This window comes from Trichechus manatus, unplaced genomic scaffold (genome assembly GCF_000243295.1).
Source record: "Trichechus manatus latirostris isolate Lorelei unplaced genomic scaffold, TriManLat1.0 scaffold00037, whole genome shotgun sequence".
In the NCBI taxonomy this organism is placed as follows: Eukaryota; Metazoa; Chordata; class Mammalia; order Sirenia; family Trichechidae; genus Trichechus; species Trichechus manatus.
In genome coordinates this window covers 1,917,537-1,945,212 of record NW_004443973.1, presented here as the reverse complement: position 1 = coordinate 1,945,212, position 27,676 = coordinate 1,917,537, and the positions used below count along the sequence as shown (strand labels likewise).

The window sequence follows — 27,676 nt, the reverse complement described above, 5'->3', positions numbered from 1 at the left end:
GTTGTTTGCTTGATGTATTTTTTTCCATCCTTTGAATTTTAGTTTGTTTGTGTCTTTAAGTCTAAGGTGTGTCTCTTGTAGGCAGCATATAGACAGATTGTGTTTTTTAATCCAATCTGCCACTCTCTGTCTCTTTTTTGGTGCATTTAGTCCATTTACATTCAGCATTTAATTATTGATAGGTAGGAGTTTAGTGCTGTCATTTTGATGTCTTTTTTTTGTGAGTTGTTCACAGTTTCTTTGTTCCACTTAATTTTCTGTGCTGAGTCATTTTTCTTTATGTATTTTCATCTTTTTCATTGTTGATTTTGTGTTTGCTGAGTCTTTATATTTTTCTTGTTTTTTATTTGGACTTGTAGGATTGTTAGTTTCCTTTGTGGTTACCTTAATATTCACCCCTATTTTTCTAAGTTTATACCAGTCTTTTATTTCTTTATATCCCGTTGACTTCCTCTCCATATGAAAAATCTATATTTTTTAAGTCCCTCTTTTTTGTTTTAATGTTGTCATCTTTTACATATTGACATCTGTTTCCCTGTTTTAAATCTTTTAGCTTTGATTTACTTTTGTGTCTTCCCTATCTGGGTTGATATCTGATTGCTCTGTCCTGTGTTCTAGTCTTGGGTTGTGATCTGATGTTACTGATTTTCTAAGTGGAGGACTCCCTTTAGTATTTCTTGTAATTTTGGTTTGGTTTTTGCAAATTCCCTTAACTTCTGTTTATCTGGAAATGCCCTAATTTCATCATCATATTTGAGAGACAGTTTTGCTGGATATATAATTCTTGGCTGGCAGTTTTTTTCCTTCAAGGCTTTATATATGTCATCCTATTGCCATCTTGCCTGTTTCTGCTGAGTAGTCCGAACTTATTCTTGTTGACTCTCTTTTGTAGATGACTTTTCGTTTATCCCTAGCCACTCTTAAAATTCTTTATCTTTGGTTTTGACAAGTTTGATTATAATATGTCTTGATGACTTTCTTTTGGGATCTACCTTATGTGGGGTTCAATGAGCATCTTGGATAGATATCTTGTCATCTTTCACGATATCAGGGAAGTTTTCTGCCAATAAATCTTCAACAATTCTCTCTGTATTTTCTGTTATCCCGCCTGTTCTGGTACTCCAGTCACTCGAAGGTTATTTCTCTTGATAGAGTGTCCCACATAATTCTTAGGGTTTTTTCACTTTTTTAATCCTTTTATCTGATTTTTCCTCAAATAAGTTGGTAGCAAGTGCTTTATCTTCAATCTCACTAATTCTGACTTCCATTGCCTCAGTTCTGCTCCTATGACTTTCTATTGAGTTGTTTAATTTTGAAATTTTATTGTTAATCTTCTGCTTTTCTGATTGCTGTCTATGGATTCTTGCAGCCTGTTAAATTTGTCATTATGCTCTTCTCTAATCTTTTTAATGTTCTCTATTGCGTATTCTGCATTTTGATTAATTTCCTTCCTAATTTCTTGAAAAGTTCTGTATATTAATCTTTTGTATTCTGCCTCCGGTAATTCTTTATTTTGGGAGCTTGCTGAAGCCATCATGGATTACTTTTTTATGTGATTTGATAGTGACTGTTGTCTCTGAGCCATCAATAAGTTATTGTATTCATTTATTTTATGTTTGCTTACTGTGTCCTAGCTTCTTGTTCTGTTTTGATATGCCCAAACAGGCGGCTCATATGAGCTAGTTTGGTTATTGGCTCTAATGTCCTGTCACCAGGTGGTTAGATCTGTTACTAGGTATGTAAGCTGAGGAGTCTGCCCACTCCTCCTGTGTGGATTCAGCTCAGGTGCCCAGGTAGATAGCCACCAAGTGTGTGGTGTAGGCTCTCACTTACTGTCCTAGACAGGCATGGGTAATTGGTGTAGGCACAGGTATCTGGATGCAGCAGGGGGACACATTCTGAGCAAGGCAGGGGGCGGACAGCTGCCCCTGAGTGTCCAGGAGGAAGGCATGTCCCTGTTCCCTAGAGCGTGTAGGTGGGTGGGTTTTGCAGCTGGACTATGAGCACCTAATGCCGTTGGCTGTAAGGACTGCGGGCATCTCTTACTCATGGGTCTCCATTGCAGGTGGCTAGGTGACGTGGGTAGAGCCACCAGTCCTCAGGCCCCTGATGTGGGTAGGTGAAGACCCTGCTTAATGGGCAGAGCAGTGTCAAATGTCAAGAACCTGCCACTTTACAGCTGAAACATTTGAAGTTAGAGTCCAATATATACCCTGTTGAACTGCAGTAATGAGGGCCTAAGCTGTTGAGATGGGCCCACACAAGTCTCTGCAGGGAGAAAGGCACTCAAAGTCTGTAGATCCCTTATCCTGTGCCTAGGCAAAGGAGCTGTGTCTACCCTGGGTTCCTGGCTTAGGGGAGCTGGCAGTTTATTTTTTCCCATTTGTTAATTTGTTCACTCTCCAACGCCAGGAGAATGGCTCAGGGCGTGATGGATCCTACTTCCAGCCCTGGGGACTCGGCAATTGCTGAAGCCGGTCCAGGACACATTGCAGAGCAGGGAGCGGGGAGGTAAATGGGAGAGAGGTTTTTCCCTAAGGAGGGTGTTTTTGATCCACGTGGTAAGCTGTACACAAGTACTTTCTTTCCCCAATGAGGGCTTATTCTCACTGGTTCTGGGTGGCTGTGTAAACTCTCTGGCGCTGGGTCTCTCCCAGTGCAGAAAATGTACCTCCTGAGCACTGCCACTTGCCTACCTCACCGCTCACCCCCGAGCTGACCACGCCTGAAAGGCTCTGGCTCTCGCCGGGACAGGTCTGGTAACTCCTCACTGCTTCCGAACCGTCTCTCCCTTCCCTGGCCTCTCAGTCTGGTTCCTCAACTTTACCTTTGATGTTCAGGGCTCCCAGATAGCCATATATAATCGAATCACTTGTTTTTTCAGGGCTTTGTTGTCATAGGGTCCACCAGAAGCATCTGACTACTCTGCCATATTGGCCCCATCTCCATAGGGTTTTCATTGGCTGATTTTCAGAAGTAGATTATTGGGCATTTCTTCCTAGTCTGTCCTAGTATGGACATTCCACTGGAATCAGTTCAGCATCATAACAACACACAAGCCTCAACTGACAGACAGGTAGTGGCTATACATGAGGTCACTGGCTGGAAATTGAACCCGGGTCTCCCCATGAAATTGAGAATTCCACCACTGAACCACCACTGCCCTCTCATGGTATGTATACAGTAGTATCTGTTAAAATAGTTCTATAAAAAATTATTAGGATGACTCTCAGAAGTTACCCAATAGACATTTACAGAATATTACAACAATAAATTATTAGAACAAAATATTACAGATGTTAAAAGAAAAAATATAATAGGAAATAAAATCACACTGAAATAGCAACAGAATCAACCCTGAGAAAGAAAAACGTTAATTCAAATACGTAGCAGTAAACATTAATATTTCAAATGTCACCTCTGAAATGTTAAACACCAATGAAGAAATAGACTGACATTCTAAATATAAATAATCTTTCTTTTATACCCGTGGAAATTTCTCGCAACTTGTCTCCCTGCTTCTACCTTTGCCCTTCTAGTCTCCACATAGCAGGCTGCAGGGTCTCTTTAAAATCCTTTTACAATTAGATCCTGGCCTTCCTAGGTTTGAAACCCTCTTGGATTACTGTTATTCATGCAGAATAAAATGAAAGACCCAAATAGAGTCCCCCAGATAAAGTGCCTTCATCCCCCCAATTTTTACAGGTGAGAAAAGAGCCTTTATTTCTACCATTGGCCTTAGAAAACCAGGAAGCTTTTAACATTTGAAAAAGTAACCATGAGAGATTAGGGCTTACTTTAAACTCTGTATTTAATTTTCATATTAAAAAAAAAGCAGTTCTTGACCCCAAATCATTTTTCTTTAGACATTTTTTCAAACCGTTGGTATTTGCATCTGATTGTGAACCTTTCTCAGCTCATTAAGTGATTTTTAACAAGATGTTAAAGGGCAGACAGACACTAAGCCTGGAGTCCCAGGCAAGAGGAGATCCCCAGAATGGTCCAGCCTTGCTGAGTGCAAATTTTCTGAGAGAATGCTTTAGGTACTGTGGCAAATATGTTCCCACAGAAACACATGTGACAAAACTCCCATCTGATAACTGAACTGAATTCTGGTTAGGATGATAGGCATTTTTGAGAACATCCAGCTTGCAAAGACAGAGGTGAAAAGTTATGAAGGGATCAGGAGGGAATGGAAAAGCTGCCCAAGAGCCTGCAGCTTCTCCCCTTTTCTGTAGAGCTTCATTGCCTGTTGCCCTGCAGCAGTTCACATACCCAACGCTAATGTATTGCATTGAGAACCTTCCAATCAATGATAGATACAGCTTATGATAGATAGTGATAACTTAAGAGCTATTTGCCTTGCAATGCATTAATTTAAGATGGCTGAAAAAATATATATCGAGCAGTGAGTTGGTTAACATGTGACTAAAATATTGACTTGCTTTTCCTTGAATTGATAGGACATCCTATTGATTGAACTATGCAGCCTAAAATAGAGCAAATGTGGAGGTGGCAGGCACACCTCTCTGATTACACATCCAAAGTCTACGAGCCTGAAAGGCTGGCCTGTTCATTCTCACAATGTGCTGGTCTCCTCGTGGTTGTTCTACCATCGTCCCTACGTATGATATAGACAGAAGTAACAAAAGACCATCTTGATGATTATTCCCAAAAGTGGGAATACTCATCTAGGTCTATCCCTCACATCTGGGTCTTTCTCCTCCTTGAAATGAAACAGTCCAGTGGACCTACTTGATTGGTGATTCCAGTGAAGGCTCTCTAAACTTGGGGTAGCCAGTCAGACATTAAAGAGATTTGCGTAAATATAAACCAGTGACACTCTTCTCACAAACTGCAATTTGTTTTGGAAAATATAGTTATTTTTTCACCTTAAATATGCTATTTATGTTAACATGTAATGAGTTTATTATTACCATTTTCAAATGAATTAATATTTTAAATATGTTTTCAGTTCTGAGACCCTGAAAGACTTGTTGCTCCCACCCACAGCTGCTCTTCCCTATCTCCTTTGATAAGCTCCAGATTCCTCAAACAATGGTTGCTAACAGGTGACAACAACACTTCTATTCTAGAAACTAGCTAAATTTTGGCTGACAACCTCCTGCTAAAGCCTATAAAACATTCCAACCTTTGTCCCCAAGTTAGAACACTTATTTGGAGCCTTCTCATACCTAGCATTGTCCAATAAAACTTTAAGCTAATGGTGCTGTAGTTAATTATTTTTCCATACAGTTTAAATTTCTCAAATAGTAAAGATCAATACATAGCCCACGTAACCAAGATGATTCATTGTTAAGACTGTAAGGAGGTTCAAAGACCAAAATTTTTGAGACTCACTGGTATAGTGTCTATTTCTATACCATATTTCTAATACCAAAGGGGAAAAAAATGTCAAGAAAGCTATTCTACCAAACCAATGTAAGCAAATTTGGGAATAAAAGGGAATGACAAATGTGCAATAACATAAATGAACACAATGATTTTCTCAAAAACACTGCTTTCTGGAGGAGGCAGTTCTCAAATTACGGGGGCCCTGGGATAAATGGATGTCACTTTTATTTAAGTTTATGTACTTTTTTTGGTGTCTTTAAGAGAACAGAGAAACAATTGTTGTGGACATTAATTCTGCATGTGCAAAGTTCTATATTTTGTCAACTAGCAAGGTTCCTGAATTTCTGCAGCTGATGGTGGATTTTCATAACATAAAAAGATCTGTTTCCTGAGATCAACATATACTTTAGAGAACAAAATAAAAATTTCAGTGGAGAAATCATGAAATCTACTAGTGAAAGTAAATATTAAAGTTAAATTTGAACATTTCAAGTTTTCATTTAGGTAAAGTAGATTACTACCCTCTTTCCCTCTCTCCTTTCTCTCGTCATCAGCATCTTCCAGCAAGAACTGAAAGTGGGAAAGGATAGTCATGTAGAGTTAAAAGATAAAAATACAAAACACCCAGTTAAATTTGAATTTCAGATAAACAATGGAATCTTTTTTTTTAGTATGTCTCATGCAATATTTAGGACAGATTTATACTAAAGAAAAAAAAACTATTCTATGCTTATCTGACATTCAAATCTCCCTGGACAGCCTTCATTTTTATTTTCTAAATCGAGCAACTACATAGGCAAGTGAAAGGGGATGATGACGACCAAAGGAACAAGAAGAAGACAAGAAAGGTTATGGAGAGTGGTAGAGTTACATCTTGTTATTTTTCACTACATGGCAACAAGTATCACCATTCAATACTGTTTGTTTTAGGGAAGCAGATGCTTCAGGAACACATGTAATATTTCCCTTTACACTTGGGTCATGTTAGTATATTATACTGGTAATTTTCAATTTAAATTTTTTTTTAAAAATTCCTTGTTTAAAAGAAAAATTTGACCTCTACATATAGAAAACTAAAATATGAAAGAGTTGGTATGTCACTGAAATTTTGAATTTATATTGGATCACATAACTGGTACAAATTGAACATAGTCCCATTCCAGAGAATATATGTCTTCAAGTATCCACTATGTGGTACGTGGAGTTACAGATTGGCTATGACGCACAGAGGTGTTGAATTGACCTGGAAGTATTTCGGTTCCATCTAACAGGGCCTAGCTCTTGAACTAACTCTCTAGGGACTCACCCTTTTCAGAGTCATCTACTCAGCTGTTAATTGATTTTGCAGCATGAGTAAGGCATTGAGTTTCATCCGTTTTCTTCACGTTAAATCACATAATTGATCCTTTTCCTAAAATTAAATTTCCTCTGACACTCACCTCCAGTCATCTTTGGATAAATTTGCCAAGATATTAATTTCTTCTTCTTGCATAAGTCGATAGGCTGCACTCACATGGTGATTCTCAAGAACGGAGCGATCATTATACAAAATGGCAACATCTGACCTAAGAATTAAAAACACATTGCCCAATATAGGATTTCTTTAGACTTCATCGGTGTCTAATAAAAGAACTCAAGTTCCAAGATGTTCCATCAGTTAAAAATCTTATAACTGAATACCGAAAATTACAGAAGTTAATTTGTTTCCTTTTAATTATCATAGCATAAATGTGTTTATGCGTTTTCCTTTCAATTTGTAGTCTAGATACTTATGAAATACCGTAGATATACCAAAGAGAAAAAAATTACCTAATATCCTCATTCAATCAGTGAATGAACAAACCTCTTTGTATCTGTTCCGGACAATTGATTATCATCCCCATTCCATTAGACTAAAATTACTTTGGGGTAGGGGGTAGAAAGGAAGACTAAAATCATTTGGTTTATTTATAATTCTGTTTTTCTCCCCTATAATGTTGTGATTAACTTTGAATATTACAGTGTTTTTGCTTTAAATTAAACAGGACAAAACCATTTTTAAAACTAAACTTAAAATGTATGCTTCACCATCAATTTATAATGAACACTTTACTTTTAAATGCCAAATTCATAAAAGGAAGGTTTTTATTCTCCTGTCTGTTCCTTCTTATCATCTGATCACTGTTGAATTATTGAATTTGGTATTCTAGCATAAAGTTTGACATATTCTAAGCATTTTCAGATATGTACGATGGAGCCCTTGCTTCTCCTTCCCCTACCCCTCTAGGTTGCCAGATCATTTTGCAAGCGTGGAGTAGAAGCAGTGCTAGTATGTCCCATGACTTAAAATGGTGAACCCGCACATACAAGTTGACAAGTTGGAGGAAGGACAGCACAAATAGGAAAGGGAAAGTCAAGTTGAAACCTGTAGCAACTTTGCTACCACTTCCCCCAACACCCAGGCTCCTCCCACTTTCCTTCCTCTCCATAGATATATAAATTTCAGTCAGTTTCTTTTTTGCCACCTTATTAAGACTTTCTGTTTCAGGTTTTTCAGTAGGTTGATGTTGTTGTTTTTAGGTGGCATGTAGTGGATTCCCACTCACGGTGACCCTGTGTGCTCAGAGTAGAACTGTTTTTCAAGGCTGTGACCTTACTAAAAGCAGATTGCCAGGCCTGTCTTCCAAGGCACCTCTGGGTGGTTTTGAACCGCCAACCTTTGGGCTAGTAGTAGAGTGCTCATAATGCCCCTGGAGAATTATGAAAGAGCAGACAAGGGCAAATAAAATAAAGAACTACAGAAATCTGGCCTCTGTTGTAAGCGACCTACTCAACATCTGTATCTAATAATCTGCCACACAAACCAAGCTCTGTTACTAATCCAATGTAGGGTAAATGACCTATCAGGCAGTAAAATGATGACTTCCTCCTTTCTTTCTAGCCCTGCCATAAAGGTAGAATGACATATATATTTACCTAATAGTGCATATTTCCAAAACAGATATCCTTCTAACGATCCCAGTTAAAGTCTAAAAATCCCTTAACCAACAACCATAGCTCAGTATAAAGTCAAACAAGGAAAGCATACATGCAATGCCTATTTAAAGAGAATTAAATAGATCTTGTCCGACTAAAATATAATGTTTCTGTGTTTTGTTTTGTTTTGTTTCCAGAAGTTTGCTGAGATCATGCGAAAAACTGATTTATCAATCATGTATCATTTATACCATATGGCCCCAAATCTAGCCATGGCAGTTTTGTCAGGGTTATTATATGATATGGCCCCAAATAACACTGTGTCTTCCTTTCAGAAATAATCAAAGTTCTGTTTTTGGACCAGATCTAAGTGTAGCAAAGTGAGCATGGTTATGTCTCACAAATCCAACAGGACGCTGAGAATACAGCAAGGTCTTACTGTTTACTGAGATGGTCTCTGACTGCTAAGAAAAGAACAAGACTCTAAGCAACATCCAGTATCCATGGTAACATGTAGTTTGGCATTTTCTTTCCACAAAGAAGAAATTATTTCCATTTATTTACACTTACAAGGATTTCATGAATTATATCTATACTGAACACAAAAGAATAGCCATGTACTATGGTCTCAATTACTTTTCAGTCATTTTGCATTACATGTTAAACGAGTTTACATGTTAGAAAAGCACTCTAAATACAAATTACAAAGAAAAATATAAAATTCAATAGAATTATTGATATCTGTGGCATAAGACCTTATTTCTCCTTGGACAAAATGTGAAGGCAATAATGGGAGTCAAGGAAAAAAAAAAGGTTATATTGTTACATTTGTGGTCATTACACAGTTTTTGTTCACATAATCGCCAAGTTCATATAAAATTAATCTATTAAATAATTGACAATGGTAGACAATTTATAAAAAATAAATAAAATGCAATTTTTTTATAGTTTATTAATATAAAATTATAAAAGATCGATCCTTCCTCTCTCCCGTTCCCTTTCCCTCCTCCTCCTCTTTCTTCTTTTTTGAAGCAGTTGAGTTATAAGCCAGTTAGGACTCTTCATCCAGTCACAGATAGATAGTAAAAAGAGAAAACTAGAAATGATAATCTAACACTGATGCTTGAGCCAGTCCATTGCCCTCATTTATCGAAGCAGAAAGGACAAGAAGTATTTACTGATAACAAATTACCTGCTTCCTTTTCCAACCCCTACAACTCTTGTCCTGTTTCAGGGCCCAGCTCAAACGATGATCTGCATAGTCTTCCTTTCATGTTTAACACAAAAACAAAACTGTCTCTACTCTTAAAACATGTGTGGGTTAATAACATCCCTACCCCATAACCCTCCAAAAATGTTTAATTTTTTTTTTTAAATAAAATATGTTTTATGCTCCCTATATCAAAATAATTTCTTCTGGCCGGAAAATTAGAAATCCTCTAAATCCAAATAATAAATGAGCAAACAACACACAAGAAATACGGAGGCTTACTTTTCCCTCAACAAGGGTAGAAGTTCTACAATGATTCCAGAGAGACAGCAGTCTCTAACTGGCACTTTCATCTCAAGCAGGCCTGACTAGTGAAAGACAGAAATTTCAGAATCCCACATACATAAAGCAAGTCGGATCCTGATGAGTACTAAGCCGAATTCTGCCTCTCAGGCACTGAGATCTCAAACCATCTAAAAAAGACCTTAGAATACCTTCCATTCTTATATTTTGAGTCTAATAATTGTCATTATCACTGACATCATTAAAGAATCTAATTTTTTTGATTATTCTAATTTTAACACTTTGTGCTAACCAAGAAGTGAGATTTCTTTGATTTATAGATTTTATACACAGAAGTGCAATTTTATTATTTGCAAATATAAAATCACACTAAAACTGATGTTTTATACAGTAAGTTGCAAGATTTGCTTTGGTGAATAGATTTCTCTGTTGTGTCATAGTTAACAGTGTAAGTTCTGGGCAGAGAGAAATTATTTTTTTAAATGTTCTTTAAATTGCTAAATATGTCACAAAATACAAGATTCTTCATAAGTAATAGTTGATTGATTTAAATATTTACAGCTTAAGGAATCAACCTATTTTTATCAGAAATCTTTATTTTTTTTATTTTTTTTGAAATTAAGTAATATAGAAAAGAATAACTTTTAGATCTTAACTTAGAAAACTTGCTAGTACTTTAGCTAACTTACCTTGTCTGAATATGAAAGTTGTTGGTGGTCCCTGTATGCTCATAATCATGAATGGCAGCGGCAAAGACCATTGCTAGAATTTCCAGTTCAGTGAGCCAGTGCTAGTAAATTAAAGAAAGATTCCATCATACTTAGAAAGAAGAGGCCATACTGTCTTTCTACAAAAGTACACCCAGTATACATAATCATATAAAATGATTTTTTATTGATTTTAGATAATTTTTTTCTTCCTATTTCACATCCATTACACAGGGATAATGGATACTTCATGAAGTCAACTGCTGTTTGATAGCTTTAAGTTTAAATTTCAAATGTTACCATTTTTATTGCAAATTTGAAAATGAGTATTCTCCTATTTTTTGAACATGAACCTTGACTGGATTTTGAACTCACAGCCTTACCGGTTTTGCTTTTCATAAAATCAATTACAGCTTAGTGATTTAAACATATAGCTCATACATCATTAAAATCTCTGCTAGCACAAGTTTTATAGAATACCCCATAGTGAGAAAAATTTCTATGTGAAAGCTGAAAATATTCACTTTGCTCATATAATAAACTAAACCTGTTTATATATATTTAAAGATTTAGAAGCACCTCTAGGATTTTAACAAATTTGCTATTAATAACATATATTCTATGACTGTGCAATTGAATTTAATAATGATCAAGGAAAAATAAATGCTTTTCACATAAAATTCAGGACTTTATGCCCCATATACATTGATCTTTCTGTTATAAGCTGAATGGCTTAACAAAATTTCTCTACTATGATAAGTCCATTTAGAACTAATTTAATTTTAATTCAGTTTATTCATTGCTCCATTCTGTATAATTGTTTTCTGTTCTGCCCAGCATGGTAGCCATTAACTACATGCGGCTATTTAAATTAAAGATAATTAAAATTAAGCAAAATTAAATTCACTCTTTTAGTTGTATTATCCATATTTCAATTCTCAATAGTCACACGTGGCAAGTGTCTACCATTAGCACAGTGCAGATACAGAGAATTTCCATCAACACAGGAAGTTCTATTGGACAGTGCTGTAAGTAGGTGGAAGATCCAAAATGATACAGGGCTTGCTCTTAGAAAATCTTATTGGGTATACTTGAAACAAAGACTTTGCACAAAGCAAAAGAAAATAGTACAAACTACATGCATAATTGATACAAGGCAATAGAATAAAGGTGTAAAGGGAGGTCAGATAATCAGAATGGCTATTTTTGTGGCAGTGGAAGAAGGACGGTCCCAGAGGTAGGTGGGGGGTTAGGGCAGAGGGCATTTTAAATAGAGGAAATGCAGAATGATATCATAGATATCTATATGAGAATTGAATTACCAATAGTAAAATTATGTTGGAGAATGAAGGAAGTGAAGTTGAAAAGAGTGGAGAGAATGGGAGAAGTTGATGGACTACCTTGACGAGAACTGATTAGTTTGGGCTTTGCACAAAAGGCAAAAGGGACCCACTCTAGGTCCATGAGTCAAAAAACGAGGGAGGTGAAAACTGTTGAATCTCATAGTTACCAAAGGCATAGTCTTTTTCATCTTTCCTCCCTTCACATAATCTGGAATGGTATTTGGAATATAATAAGAACTTAATGTTAGTTTGTTGAATTGAATTTCATCAATTTCATATTAGGAGGAGGAGGTAGAGTAGTAGAAGGAGACTGTGGAACCAGATAATTCTGGTTTTAAATCTTTGTTGATCTTCAGGCAAATAGTTACTTGCCCTCTCAGCCACAGTACCCATAAAAATGAATTAGCAATTGTTCCTCTGTGGGGTATTAAGAGAGGTTTAGAGCTAATGTATGCACAGTGCCTATCACAAGTCTTGCCATATAGTAAAATACAAAATAAATAGTATTTTACTGAACTTATTACTTGTTTAAGGCATTGAATCTAGAAAGCAATAGACAGCTAACACATCCTCAGTGATTGCAATTCAACTAGAAATGCGTCGCAGTTAGATGACTGAAGCAGAAATGATTTTCAGAACCAAGCGGAGTTGATATCACTAGCTGTTCTGTGTTTATAGGTGCATTTTAATTGTGTAAGTCATTAAAAGGAAAAAAGTGACCTTATTAATGGCCTGTACTATAGGCTGAACTGGGACTGAGCCTCAAACGTCCTCAATGAAACTGTAGAATTAAACACCACAAAATGAACAGCAGTTAAACCAGTTTTTGTCCCACAAGAAACTTATTAAACTTATTAAAGAAAATCATTCCTGGAAAAAAAAAAAAAAAGAGATCACCTATTTTTTAAAAAATATTTTCTACTGGTTATATTTATGGAATTACAGATTTACCTGTGTAGCATTCAATATCCACTATGATAATACAGAATTGTAAAGCTATAATTGCCAAAAAAAATTAAATTAGGAAATCAGAGATGGGTTTTAATTATAAATTATTTTATAAAGTATTTAAATATATTGTTTTCCTTGCTGTCAAAATTGATCTTAAACATGTTCCCTGTTTATATTCTCATTAAATAAAAACCAGTGAAATCGTGCACTATATATTAGTAAGCACAAGTAAGCCTGTGCATACCTTGCTTATTGGGTAATAAAAACTACTTCCTCTGAGAATCTCTTATTTATTGCCACACTATGGGCTTAATTTAAGCTCTTTATAAAATAGTTTGGGAAGGGAGAAGCACTACACTTTCACACTTTATTGATAAAACACATCCATTCTGTATTAGTTAGTAGAATTTTGGACTGATTTTTAGTTCCTTAGCTGCTAATTCATTTTACACTGGTGTCAAATAAGAATGCTAACTCATTAAAGGGATGTCTATCTACATTCGTGGATTTTATAAATAATACACGAAGACAAGCCAGAGCGAATGAGGCTGAATCACATCACTCTTCCCAGTTAGAACAGTGGTCAGTAAAACCTGGGTTATTCTGATTCCCAATAGGCAGAAATAAAGGGTTAAAGTAATGAATCATGAGCAATGCAGGTGCTCTGCTGCATTTATACTGTAGAGTGCATTCTGCCCAGAGAAATACTCAGGTAGACCTACTCTAAAACGGGAAGTCTTCAAATTATATCACAGGGAGGCACTGACTCACATTAACAGCATGTACAGTGACAGAAAGGAAAGGGAGGCAACTAACGTTAACTGGACTCTTTAGTTAGATGGTCTCATTTAATTCTAATAACCATCCTACTTACTATTTACTAGGTAAATATTTTTTATTCTTATTCTGCAGATAAGGAAGCTGAGTCTTGACGAGGTGGCTTAACTTGCCTAAGGTTACAGTTATCAGGTAGCAGAGCAGGAATTCACACCAAGTTCTGTCTAATGCCAAAGTTTCTGTTCCTTCTAAGATTTCAAAAGCAGAATTTCTAGCTAATTTAACTGAATATAGGAATGAGTAGAAGCTAATAAACTTTGATTTAAGATTTATGATGTAATCTTCATACCTGAATTACTGTATTTTTATGCAAATAACACGCACATTATATGTTTTTTGCCAACCGCACAACCCCCAGCCCCACTATTTTCGTAAGCAAGCTATGCATGCATTATATGTGTGGGCGTGTTATTTATGTGGGATCGTTATTTGACAAAAAATATGGTACTGTGTGTGTATGCGTATGAGAGTGAGTGAGTAAGAGAGAGAGACAGAGAAAGTGTATGCGTGTAAGTGTATGTATGGGGCTGGGGGACATTCAGGTCAGAAAATCAGGAGTATGAAAAAGGTAGAATATGGAAACAATAGCCGTGGAAACTGCCTGTAGGTTTGGAATTGGGAGGTAATCCAATATTAGAAATCACAATGATCTATTAATACCTGGTACACTGAAAAGCATAATTAATAACTCATTTAGCCTGAAGTTACAGGCTTGAACACTTTTTTCCTCTAAGGTAAACTGCTATAACTTATCTAGTATAGAAACCTCGTATATTATAATAATATTAATATGTGTAACATAATATAATAAATTAATAATAATCATTGTTAATATTAGGGCAACATATATTAATATCTATTCTGTTTCAGGCACTAAGCTATGGGCTTTACCTATATGGTGTCATTTACTCCTCACTGTCATCCTACAAGATGGGAGGCATTATTAACCACATTTTAGTGACAAGGGAACTGAGGTAGGGAGACAGACAGGAAGCAGTGGAACACGGTCTCAAGTCAATGTCTGATGAGCTCCAAAGCCTACATTCTTTCTACTTTTCCAAACAGTGTTGTACGACAGATGCCATTTACGAAAGCAGAATTTCCACAAAGTTTATAGAATAGAAACATTTGTAGCGAATCTTCTGTAGATTGACCTGAGGAAAATCGAGTCATTCCAGAATGTAGGAGACTACTTCTGGGTCGAGTCAGTAGACTACAAGTTCCAAAGTAAATAAGCTTCAAGTCATCTCTCCTCTCTCTGCTGTTAGTATTAGAGAGAGAACATGGTGCCAGAAGCCCTCAAATGCAAGTCTTTTCTAGCCAAAGCCCTTGGATGATTTCATGTTCAAAGAGACATTCAGAGGTGGCTTGGCAGCACTCTATGAAGCATTTTCTCTTTAGCAAAAGGATTGAGTTAGTGCACATCACTGTCTTATAGGCACAGGCCTATAAGTTAATCAAGTGACAAAAGGAGACACACACAAGGATGAACCAGCATCAGCTTTTCTCTGCACCACCTACTCCCAGGCTTGAGGGTGTCATTTATGACATTAACACATGGAAGGATAATGGCTTCATCATAGTCTTTTCAGGCAATGGTCCTCAGAACAACTTTCAGATGACAGACTGCATTAGTCACCTGACAGTGTTGGGCAGCTTTGGAGTGTTCCATAAATGCCACGCTGATAGGACTGTCCTCAAACAGCAGGACATCCACTATAACACTAACGAAGTGAGACTTCTTCATATCAAACCAGACGGGTAAGAAAAGACAGAGTTTTAAATAAAGGAGTAATGTTTCTATATATTTTTTTTTGTTCCAGCACATTCATACATATGACAATTATTAATACTCACAGGGGTGGGTTAACCAATAAGCAAGGTATGCAGGGCTTACTTGTGTTTACTTACTAATCTGTAGTGCACATTATCACATGGTTTTCACTTCTTTGATGTGTATCTTGGATGCATATGTGTATCTTTGATGTGGTGAAAAATAGGTGAAATTGTGCACTACAGATTAGTAAGTAAGCACAAGTAAGCCTGTGCATACCTTGCTTATTGGGTAATCTGTCCCTGAGATACTCACCTACCAGAGCTTTTTCTCCTTTAGAGGAAAGCTTGTTAAAACAACTTTCCAAAACCTGTCAAACTGGCATTGTTGCCTAGTTTTGACAAAACAGTCAACATATTCATAAATTCATTCGGCCTTTCCTTTTAATTTCACCATCAATCGTTAAATTCCTCATTATTTTCTTAGCTTAAATGTATTTTCCAGATTCTGGAAAACACTAAAGTTTTCTTACGATTTTTGCAAAGGCCAAACTATTCTGACATGTAGGGAGCCCACAGATCATTGTTGCTATAAAGAATGAATAAAATCAGAAACAAGTTTCCAAACTAAACCGACACTGATAGATCACAGCCCTCTCCAAGTGACTATGTAATCTTTATTAACACTATGTAATCTTTACTAAGTTTTAGATTTCCCAAGTCTTCCAGAGAACCTGGAATGGCTGGTAATATCCTGAACAAGTCCTCCTTACATGGCTGAGGGTAAACTCATATCGAGGGTTTAAACTTTTCTATTTACCTATTAACAAAACACCCCCACTGCGTCAAAGTCACCTTGAGAAAAAAGGGTTCTAAAGCTGAAACAGACTGCACTTCATAATTAAAGCAGATCTTTTATTATACTGAACTAGGCATTGCTTTTCCAGTACATCTTGTTCTGAGGAAACTTCATCAGTCAAGTTCCTGTTTTACAATGACACTTAAATATTTCATTTTCATTAACTTTTTCAAAGCCACAGAATTTAGGAAAGAGGAAATGTCAGACACTTGAAATGAAAGGCACCTTGCTATCAGATTCCAGATCAAGAAGGCCTTGGAAACTAAAAAGTGAGCAGCTTTAACCAGGAAGATGCTAAAGCAACTTTAACAAGCTTAACAGCATTTGCAGCTGTCAGGAGGCACTTTGTTTTTCACACTCTTACGCTATGCATATCAAACCAAGTGAAAGCAAAGATTTCAAGAAACAGCTGTGACAATGAATCCTTATTAAACCAAAATAGCTTGAAAGGGTGTGTGTGCGTGCGTGCGTGCGTGCGTGCGTGCACGCTCACACATACACACACACGCACGCACACACGCACGCACACACATACACTCTCTAGAAAGATAAACAGGGGTAAATAAGGTTAATTTACTACTTCTTAAAAGCTTATGTTATTTTAAAGCTATTTATCTTTGAAAGTTTGAGTCTCTACTTATTATTGGTAACCTCTGCTTCCTTCAAATGTCAAAACAGACTCCTGAAAGAGAAGGCAAGTAAACTTCGACTAAGCACCAAACCCAGCCCACAACTGCATTTGACCTGGCCCAATGGGCATGTGTTACACCTTAAATTGGGAAGAAACAAGGTAAAAAGTTAACCAAGCACATAGTTAAGCTTTCTAGAAGGTCACAAGAGGGACATGCCATTTTTCCTCCCAAAGAACATAACTCCAAATCAGGTTATATTACTTTGTAAGCCTGTAATAAAATGCATATTTCTATAGAGTTGGTGGTGGAATTCCAAGAAATTCTCTAAATGCCTGTTGAATCCATTTTGCCCTGTGGGGAAATGAATTCCAGACTTCCAGCCTGGAGTGCTGGGAACAACTCTGGCAGAACAAGAATCATTTTAATTCTCTCCATCTGCCAATCAAAACAAACTTCACGGTGGTGGTTACTGTGGACTGACACGAAACTACAACAGGCAGGAACTGAGGCTAAGGAGTGAAGAAAGTATCTTCCAAATCTAGGGAGGTGAAGTGTTAGGGTAAGAGCTCAATCAATGCTAAGGAACTGAGATGAGGAAAAGATAAGAGCTTGGAGATGAAGAGAATGGTAGGGACAGGTGTCAAGTTATACTGAAAGTCAGTGACAGAAGAGAATTTGCCCTCCTCTCTTCCTTCCAATTACTACACTTTCTTCCCTGCTTCTCCTCTTCTTCCCTAATGCTGCAAAAAGCAGAGACAGAGCCATCTGAAGACACTTAAACAACAAGGCAATGTGATGGAAAAGATCTGGCATCATATCTGGCCTACAGTAGGTACTGGATGAAAGCTAGTTGCTCTATTGTCTGCACATCCTTTTTCTTTTCCAATTCAGATGGACTATTTGGGAGTCTAAAGTCCTTTAACTTAATGGAAAGAAGGAAATAGGAGTATGATGGATAAAACTCACCAAAAATCTTTGATACTTGTTCCACTGAGAGGAAGGGTTTATGTCCCCTCCCCTTGAATCTGGGGGGCTCTGTGACTGCTGTCAACAATAGAATATGGCAGAAGTGACACCGTGCATGTTTCCATGACTGGGTCTTAAAAGACGGGCAGTTTCATTTCCTCCCTCTTGCAATACTCCCTCTCAGAATCCAGCCACCATTCTCTGATAAGTCGAAGCTACATGAAGAGGCCATATGTAGACACTGGTCAAAGCCCTAGATGAGCTCCCAGCCAACAGCCATTATCAAATGCCAGCCATGTGAGTGAGAGGTTGTGGACGTCCTTCCCCGTTAAGCCATTAGTTGTCTTGAACCACAGTTGCTAACAGGCTACAATCACATGAAAACTGCAAGAACCTCCTAGTTGAGATCCTCCTGAACCACAGTTGCTAACTGGCTACAATCACATGAAAACTGCGAGAACCTCCTAGTTGAGATCCTCCTAACCACAGACCCTTGAGAGATAATAAATCAATGTTTTAAGCCAGTAAGTTTTGAGGTGGTTTGTTTTGGAGTAATAGATAATTGGAATATGGAGCAGGTGGGATCTGAGTTCAAGGCCCTGAGGGATCTGCAGCATTTAGGAGGCAAATAAAGACAAAGAAGCACAATTTCTTCAGTCACCATCTGGGGTACTGATCGGATGAGTCATAGCAAATGGATGTTCTACATAGTAAACAACACATGGGAAAATTAAATAATGAAATTTTCCTGTGTAAAATAAATTTGAAGAATTAGACTCCTCTTATAAGCTTTTGAAATCTTCGGGACTCTATGCTCTGGAGAAGGCTTTGCTTGGATAGGAATAGAGTCTCTGGTACAGAATGATGGAGTATTGAGGGTCCCTGAGCCCCAAACAGTGCTACTTCACTAGATCTGAGTGTCAGTGGCCCTTTCCAGTAGAAGGGTGTGACGTCTGAAATCTAAACAAGCAGAAAACACATATTTTGGGGTTTGGTGGAACATTCTACTTAAATTTATTTTATGGCATTGTCTTAGCCTAGCTTAACACGCAAGGAGTCAACAAAGTACTGGGATTTGGTAACCTCACATGACCCCCCCCCCCCCCCCTTTGAACCCACCTCACAGTTTGTAACCTTTAGAAAGAAGGGCTGCTCCTCCCCTTTTTACCTTCTAGCAGATATCCTAAACCCTGAGATATTATAGAAATTCCAAACAGTCTCAAAATCCCTGTCATACACTCATTGTTATCTCAGGGTTTGCATTGCTGGATAATTTATTCACTAATCTATTGATTCATTCAGATGCAAAGAGAGGAAGAGGAATTTGGAAAAACTCACATGAATAACTTCCTAATAGCCCTATTAGGATTCGATTGTGATCAACAATGTAAGTAAAAGAAAAATAAAAAAAACAGCTACTAAGGTCAGTTTGAGGGAACATGATGAGTGAGAGAAGAGCACTGTAAATTTTATCCTGAGGACTATTTCTCTAGGTTAGTTCTTTGTGGCTGATTCCTATGGGAAAATGAATTAGCAAACAAAATGTTCTATATTCCCAATGTTGGAAAATTTATAATATGTTTTGATTTGCCCCTGGTATCTTATTTATACCACGATATTATCAATAACTTATTATCAATAACTAATTAACCCTTAAAAATTCAAAAGATTATTACTAACAACACTTTTATTAAAGAGACAATGGGAAGTTCAGGGGAATACAAGGTTTCCAACCTAACAAACTTCAGTTACAAAGACTTTCTTACCATGATACCTGTATGAAGCATTATGTAATGCACAGTTTGAGTGACATCAGCGGCATGAATTAAATTGTGATATGGATTTTTGTACTTGCTGTAACCAACTTCTAAAGCTTCTGCATAGGATATTAGGCTAGGAACAGGAATCTGTGGAAAGTAATAATTATCATTATATTTTGACCAAAAGAGTGGCACTAAATTAACATAAACATAACAATGTTTGAGGTGGGACACATTAATAAGTGCAGATACGGGCAGTAGTTTCATTAAGTTAAATACGGATTGTTCTAAAAAACCACTTCATTAACATGTTAGCTTTCAATCAACTTCCCTGATGACTTAAGACTGTAACCCTCAAGTGTTTAATTAATATAAATTAAATAGAGGTCTTACTCATACTGTAGTCTTAAAATTTTTATATCTTCCAGAATCAAGAAGTCTAGTTCTTACAAGAGTAAAAATGTCCTATTATAATTGCCAATGTCTAGTTTATTCTATCTGTAATACAAGGAGGTTAAAAATAGATGATACCTTCCAGTACCTTCCATCTCTAAAAATGCCATGATTTCATAATTAATGATGAAAGTTGTAGGTTGCAGACTGCTCAGAAATCTGGATCAAATCTGCTGCTTAGGTGTTTCTAAAAGAAGTTAATTAGAAGCCCCTATATTTTAGTTTAAGCAATAAATAAAGCTTCACTTTGTGTTTTAGGAACACCAAAGATCATATTTCTCTAAGACACAGCTTCCTATCACTACATGAGTGTTCCGTGAATTATTCAGCAGGAGGTTGGTGTCTTGTTGGAAAGAGGCTGTAATGGTCTCTTGGTAACTATGCAGATGACATTTATGTCTGTGAGTTGTGGAGACTGGCTATGTCACAAGATGAACTTTCCCCTTTGGTTCTGTGGTCTGCCAACTACAAGCATTCTAAAATGAACTGATTAATAACCAACATTTTGCGTTTTAATTTGTATCCAGATAACCAATTTTAAGAGCACTTCACTTTTGTTCCAGGTTTCTGACCTTGAAACGGTTGATAAGATCATATCTGGTAAACAGTTCATACATCATAAACTTCAGACTATGTTCTCCACTTGCGTCATTTAGGGCAAATACATCAAAAGACCATTTATCAATATCCTGTAGGAAAAAAAGTAAATGTTTTAGGTGACAGTATCATTTAGTTCTGTTTCTTTCTATAAAAAATTCTTGGGAAGATCAGGCATTGTACACACAGCAGGTCAGATTTCAATTCAGCAGGTCAAATTATATTTTTATTAGAGTCTGATCTGACAGGGTCAGTTTCTATCTGTGGTGCCACAAAATGAGGCCATAATGCTGACTACAGCATCAAGATCTTCACCTCAATCTCAAGGTTATAAAAGTGATGTAATAAACCTGATAACAATATAATACTGCCCTCATCCTTAATCTCTCTCCAAATCCATGTCATAAGTCGTTTTCCAGAGTGAGCTTCATTTTAAGTTAGAATTGCCAGTTATGTGGGTGATGTGAATTGAGGGACAGAGGGAAGATAGCCCCAATACCTCTTTCCCACCTACCCACCTACTACATTGCTTGAAGTTCCACCTTAAGAGTTCATCATTTGTTTAAAGCTTTCATAATTTATGTCCTCCTTTAAAATGCAAATACCCTAGAGAGGTAGAGTATACTTTATTCACTCTAACCTTGGCTAACTCATTTACACTTTCCTCTGGGGACAACTGTTGGGAAAGAGGAAGTGGGTGTTTGATTGAAGGGGAAGATAAGAATTTTGGTGTTTCAGGCATTTTCCTAGGGAAGCAGGCAAGACCTTTGGAAAATTTTCAACTACTCTAAGAAATTATCCCTAACAGGTAGGAGAGAGGGCAGTGGGAAGAACTATCGAAACATTGCAGATACATCATGATATTGCTTAAAGTAATTCCAGGGGAAAATCTTGCAGAGGAGTCCACAAAAATGGACTTGTAGCAAGTGATGTCAGTCCTATACATGAAGCAGGTTTTAATGTAAAGTTTGCGTTCCATCACTAAATAAGTCAATGAAACCTTAAAAATCTGAATACAGTCAAGAGTCAGGTCTAATAATTATCAGAAAGTGTTAGCAAAGAAGACCTAGTGTCTACACACACAGCAGGTTTAGAATTGCGAAGTAAGTGGGCATCTTTAAAGTTATGCATTAACTTTGAATTTGAGTAGGCATTATTTAGAATTTCATCCATTTAACACATTTTTATAGAGGCCGACTCTACGTGCTGTAATACGCTGGAATGAAACTGAACATCTGATAAAATGTATTCAAACAGTCTCTTTCAAAACTACTTCTTCTGAAAAATAATAACAGTATCAAATGTCATTTTAATTACTTGGTAACACCAAGTGAAATATTTTTTGTTTTCTTTCGGCGCCTTTGTTATATTCCTTGCATTTAACCGTCGTTTGATGACCAAACACTTGCTTTATCTGTTTGGGAATTAAAAATCTATAAAAGTTCCACTAGAAGGCATTTTACTCACAGTAAAGCTCAAAGCATGCCACCAAGCTTTTATCAAATTCAAAACGAACACAGAAGAGTTACTTTCGACTGTTACATGCTGCTATTTACAGTTCCAGCTAGGGATTTCTCACTGGTTAAAAGTTCAGCTCTCCATTTCTTGGGGATTTTTACCAAAAATGATTATTTACATTTGTAAACTCCGGCAGATGCTTGGCTTTTACACTGTCAGATTGAGAATACACGAAAGACAAGGAAGTATACCAGGAAATAAGAATTGTTCTTTAACCAAAAATATTATTTTCTCAATGATATTTCCTCCTTCAACCTTTTGGTTCATGTGTTTTTACTATATCACATTTTAGAAAAATTACTAAATTCTCTTGTATGGAAATATTTTGTTAGTTGGTGTTTATAAAACAAATAAAATGAAAATGTTCTTGCTCATCATTGAGAAGATAATTGTTGTTGCTAGGTGCTGTTGAGTCAGTTCCGACTCACAGCGACCCCATGTACAACATAACGAAACACTACCCAGTCTTGTGCCATCCTCACAATCACTGTTATGTTTGAGCCCATTGTTGTAGTCACTATGTCAATCCATCTTCTTGAGGGTCTTTCTCTTTTTTGCTGACCCTCTACATTACCAAGCATAATGTCTTTTTCCAGGGACTAGTCCCTCCTGATAATATGCTGAAAGTACATGAGATGAAGTCTCGCCATCCTCGCTTCCAAGGAGCACTCTGGTTGTATTTCTTCCAAGATGGACTTGTTTGTTCTTCCGACAGTCCATGGTATATTCAGTATTTTTCACCAACACCATAATTCAAAGGCATCAATTCTTCAGTCTTCCTTATTCATTGTCCAGCTTTCACTTGCATATAAGGCAACTGAAAGCATCATGGCTTGGGTCAGGCACACCTTAGTCTTCAAGGTGACATCTTTGCTTTTCAACACTTAAAAGAGGTCTTTCGCAGCAGATTTGCCCTACGCAATATGTCATTTGATTTCTTGACTGCTGCTTCCATGGTGCTGATTGTGGATCCAAGTAAAATGAAATCCTTGACAACTTCAATCTTTTCTCCATTTAACATGATGTTGCTTATTGGTCCAGTTGTGAGGATTTTTGTTTTCTTTAATAATAGGGAAGGAGAAATCTCTCAAGAACCAATGAGTAACTAGTACCCTATAATGTGACATTTCAGCTATATACCTATCTTTATTATAATTTTAGAAACATAAATATTAAAAAGCACCTAAGAAAAAGTGAACTTAGCTTTAAATTATTAAGAATAAAATCTAATATGCAACAGAGGATAAACAAATGCAAAGAAGATGTTCAAAACAGAAATTAAAAAAAAAAAAAAAACAGAAGGAAGTAATACAAATTTAAACTAGAAAAGGAGTATAACAAATCAGAAACAAAACCCAGGATCTCCTGTTGCCAGCATTCTTTAAGTTAGTAGTTAATACAGAAAAACCATTATGAAGCTGTTATAGGAGATAAAGTTACATTCCTTCATCCAAATTAAGTGATAGAAAGAAATAAGGAATTTAGAATGATTAGCCTACAAAATGCCTCTGTAGAAATAATATCTGGTAACAATGCACACACAAAGTGGAGACAAATAATTGAGCAAACAACTTTTATCACTTCAGAGTTTAGACTCTAGTTATTTCTAAAACATATAATGCAGCTATTGGACTCTTAGAATAAGGCAGCCACAGTAGAAGACAGAGACAAGAGAGACGAATTCTCTCGTTTCCTTTCTTAAATTTATCTTATTTTTATATTTCTCAGGACTAAAATTCAAGACAAATTTATTCATTATCAGTTTTGTCTTTTAAAGGTATTGGACTAAAACATCCAACATTTAACTCTTCTATTTTATACATATATATATATATATCTACATATATGAGAATATGTATATTTTGACAAGCACAAGTACCATCTCAGAGTTGAATTCAAGATCCATCTAAATAAGAGTAAAAAAACAGGGAGAAAAAACATCATTATACACATACACACAAATAGGCATTGATATAATTTGTTAGCCTAAATAAATCCTCATTTACGTGTACACTGAGTCATGATTTCAAGCACATTACGTGTTGTAAATGGTTAAAATACTTTTTTACATTCAAATATGTAGACTACAGCAAAGAACTATTCTTATTCTCTCCCAGCCATTTTAAGAAGCTTTTTAAAAACTGATGTCTATTTAAAAAGGTAAAATGACTGAAATTATTTCACCTTTAACGTTACTATAACAGCTGCTGGATACGACAAACCAATCACAGAAGAGGTCTTTCTGTACATCCTAAAAAAGATAAAAAATACTTGTATATATAGAAATCATTTACTAAAAGTTTTCAGCTATTTCTTAAATATAAGGAAAAATATGGCTTTGGGCTTGTTTATCTTTTATGATTAGTTATAAATTCCTTTTATAGCAACAATGACAACTAAAGCCACAATCTATAATATGACCAATGTTAACAGGATTTTGTCTTCTCACAACCAAAGTCAAAGTGATTTTAATTTCTATGTAAAACTTTATTTCCCTTAACTTCATTTTTTTAAAAGATGGATTGTCCTTTGCATATGCAGTAACACTTTCTAACATGTCCTACTATTCACTAGAGTAGAGCATTCTTGTTTTGTATCCATTTACGTACCAAAATTTTCAGTCTGGAAGATGAATGTCATTATAATATTTTGATGTAATTTTTTTGACCAAATGGAAATTATAGGAGGGAATATATAGTGTCATCAAAATTTAGGGAGTTTTTTTTTTTTTTAAGCTTTAAGACCATATTAACAAAGATTGCTTAAGTTTGTGCATATTGTCATTTAAGATTATTTAAGGAAGATTATTCAGAAAGAAAACAAAATTCATTTCTATAATAACATCAATAACAAAAACAATTTTATTAAACAATAATTCATTTGATTTCTCCATCTTCAGATGGGCAACCAAGATGACATAAACCAAATATAAGAAACCCCTCCATGGGTTCATGACAGAATAGAATCAACGTGATCCCTTAATGGGTTGAAACAGCAAAACGTTTCTGTTCAGGACTCTGAAAGATGCATGGTTCATCCCCAAAGTCCTGAAAAGAGAGAATTCAACAGGTTAGTAATCATGTCCCTTAATTTTTATATCAAGTTAGTCCGTAAGCAAGCTGCATTCCTAAACTATATTGCTATAACTTCTCTCCCCAAAATGCCTGGACATAACAATAATTTATCATTAATTTGTGGCAGGGTTTTTATTATATAAAGAATAGTCATGTGGAATATATTCCATATCTTTTATATAACCACTGTGTAAGATACCAAACTTTTGGATTCAGTGTTCCTTATATTAAAAAACCATGACACATTTCTCATTTTCTAGGTGAAAGCTATTCGTTTTTTAAGATAATGAAATCCAAGTAATTCACCATGTTTTTCTTTTTAATGTTGACATCTTAAAAGCTCAGAATTAAAGTATTGTGTTTAATTGTATGTCTAGTCTAGGCTTTCTAGATAAAGTGCTTCCCCATTTTATTGTAAGGATCTTGTTACTGTATCTTTATTTTCATGTTTCCATTTTATGTTTATTTTAAATTACCTTAAATCATTTTTGGAGCCGTAATGGCGTGATGCTTAAGAGCTCAGGCTGCTAATCAAAAGGTCAGCAGTTTGAATCCACCAACCGCTTCTTGGAAACCCTATGGGGCAGTTCTACTCTGTCCTATAGAGTCCCTATGAATCAGAATCGACTCGACGGCAATGGGTTTTTTGGTTTTAAATCATTTTTAGATGTGAGTGATCAAGTATTCTAAAAATATTATCCTTATCCTCTACCTCTATTGGAATGTTTCAGAGCAGTTTACAAAATAAAAATACTTACATTAATTACTCCGTTGATTATTCTAATCTTTCAGGGCAAGGAAACTACTAATCACACTACAAAAGATCTAAAAGTAAATTCTGTTAACAATGATACTTAGGTTTCTGTTTTGTTTTATTTTTAGGGAACAAATGGTCTTTTTTATCTATTTTTCGAATCATTATCACAGAAAACAGAGGTGCAGGGAAAATGAACAAGTGACATACTGGCGGAAAAGGGTAAATAAAAAAATCATTCAGAAAATGTAATATTGTAAAAATTAAGTAAATTCAGTTCGACTCCATGGTACAGAAAGGCAGTATGACACTGTTGTTGTTTGTTGTTGAGTCTATTCCAATTTACAGTGGCCCTATAGGACTGCCCCATAGGGTTTCCAAGGCTGTAATCTTTATGAAAGCAGACTGCCACATCTTTTTCCCATGGAGCAGCTGGTGGGTTCAAACCCCCAGTATTTTGGTCAGCAGCTAAGTGATTAAGCACTGTGCCACCAGGCTCCTTTTGCAGTATGATACAGCAGTATGGATATAAGAAGTCAAGCTTTGAATCACAGGTTAGTCACTCACTAGCCATGTGACCTTTGGAAAGCTATTTAATGTCATTCATCTGTAACATGGGGATAGTTATATCTGTAATTTTTTTATAAAGAGTAAATGATATAAATTCCCAGCACATAATAAGTAATTAATGAAATCCATTATTATTGTTTTTGTTACTATTCTTATCACACCACTGGTGCCAATTCCTTCATTCTTTAGGGCTCCCAAGGCTCACTTAGAACTCTGGTGATAATGAGTTTCTCAGAACTGGAGAAGGTTCAGAAATTTCTATTTCTATAACCAGAAATAGAACATTAGGATGGGAAATTAGGATGACTCATCCTGGAGTGAGGATGACCCTGAGAGAAATCTTAACTTAAACCTCAGAATTTAGGAAAAGGGGCCCTTGTGCCCCAGTGGCTCCGTGGGTGAAAGACCTAGCAATCTGCTCCCATGAAGATTACAGCCAAGAAAACCCTACAGGGCAGTTCTATTCTGTCACATGAGGTCATCAGGAATTGAAATCAACTCAGTGGAATACAACAACAACAACAACACACTTTAGAAAATAGTGGACGTATTACCCATTTCTGAAAAAGAATAATGAATTTTCTCGTCTCCTACAGGTGGTTAAGAGCCCTGGTGGCACAGTGGTTAAGAGCTTGGCTGCTAATCAAAAGGTCAGCAGTTCAAATCCACCAGGAGCTCCTTGGAAACCCTATGGGCAGTTCTAATCTGCCCTGTTGGTCTCTATGAGTCAGAATCTACTTGACGGCAATGAGTTTGGTTTTTTTGGACAGGTGGTTGAAGTCCAACTGGAAATGTGATGGGTTATTTTTGTAAGTTTTTACTATAATTACAAAATATAATTTAAAAACTTCACAAAACACTCTTCTGTGCCAGACACTGTGCTAGGCAGCAAGACTAGTGCAGAAAAAGGGAAATATACTTACTGCTTTCATGGGGCTTATCCCAGTGGTGAAGAGAGACAACAAATAACAAAAATATATAATTACAATCAAGGATAAGCGTTATGAGGTAAGCTACCGGCTGGGTGAAGAGATAATGATATGACAGTGTACAAAATGA

At 36.2% G+C, this 27,676-nt stretch overlaps 1 protein-coding gene across 4 annotated transcripts in view; it reads right to left on the bottom strand.

Annotated features, from left to right (window-relative positions):
• Nucleotides 1-27,676, bottom strand: part of PDE1A (phosphodiesterase 1A) — a 371,161-nt gene that overhangs the window by 47,552 nt on the left and 295,933 nt on the right. For all 4 annotated transcript variants that reach the window (XM_004375447.2, XM_012555302.2, XM_012555301.1 and 1 more), the window contains 5 exons: nucleotides 24,404-24,470; nucleotides 20,677-20,793; nucleotides 19,658-19,798; nucleotides 10,513-10,613; nucleotides 6,795-6,920 (listed from right to left, as the gene is read on the bottom strand). In XM_004375447.2, coding sequence (XP_004375504.1) covers nucleotides 6,795-6,920; nucleotides 10,513-10,613; nucleotides 19,658-19,798; nucleotides 20,677-20,793; nucleotides 24,404-24,470 — 552 coding nt within the window. The remainder of the gene's footprint in view (nucleotides 1-6,794; nucleotides 6,921-10,512; nucleotides 10,614-19,657; nucleotides 19,799-20,676; nucleotides 20,794-24,403; nucleotides 24,471-27,676) is intronic.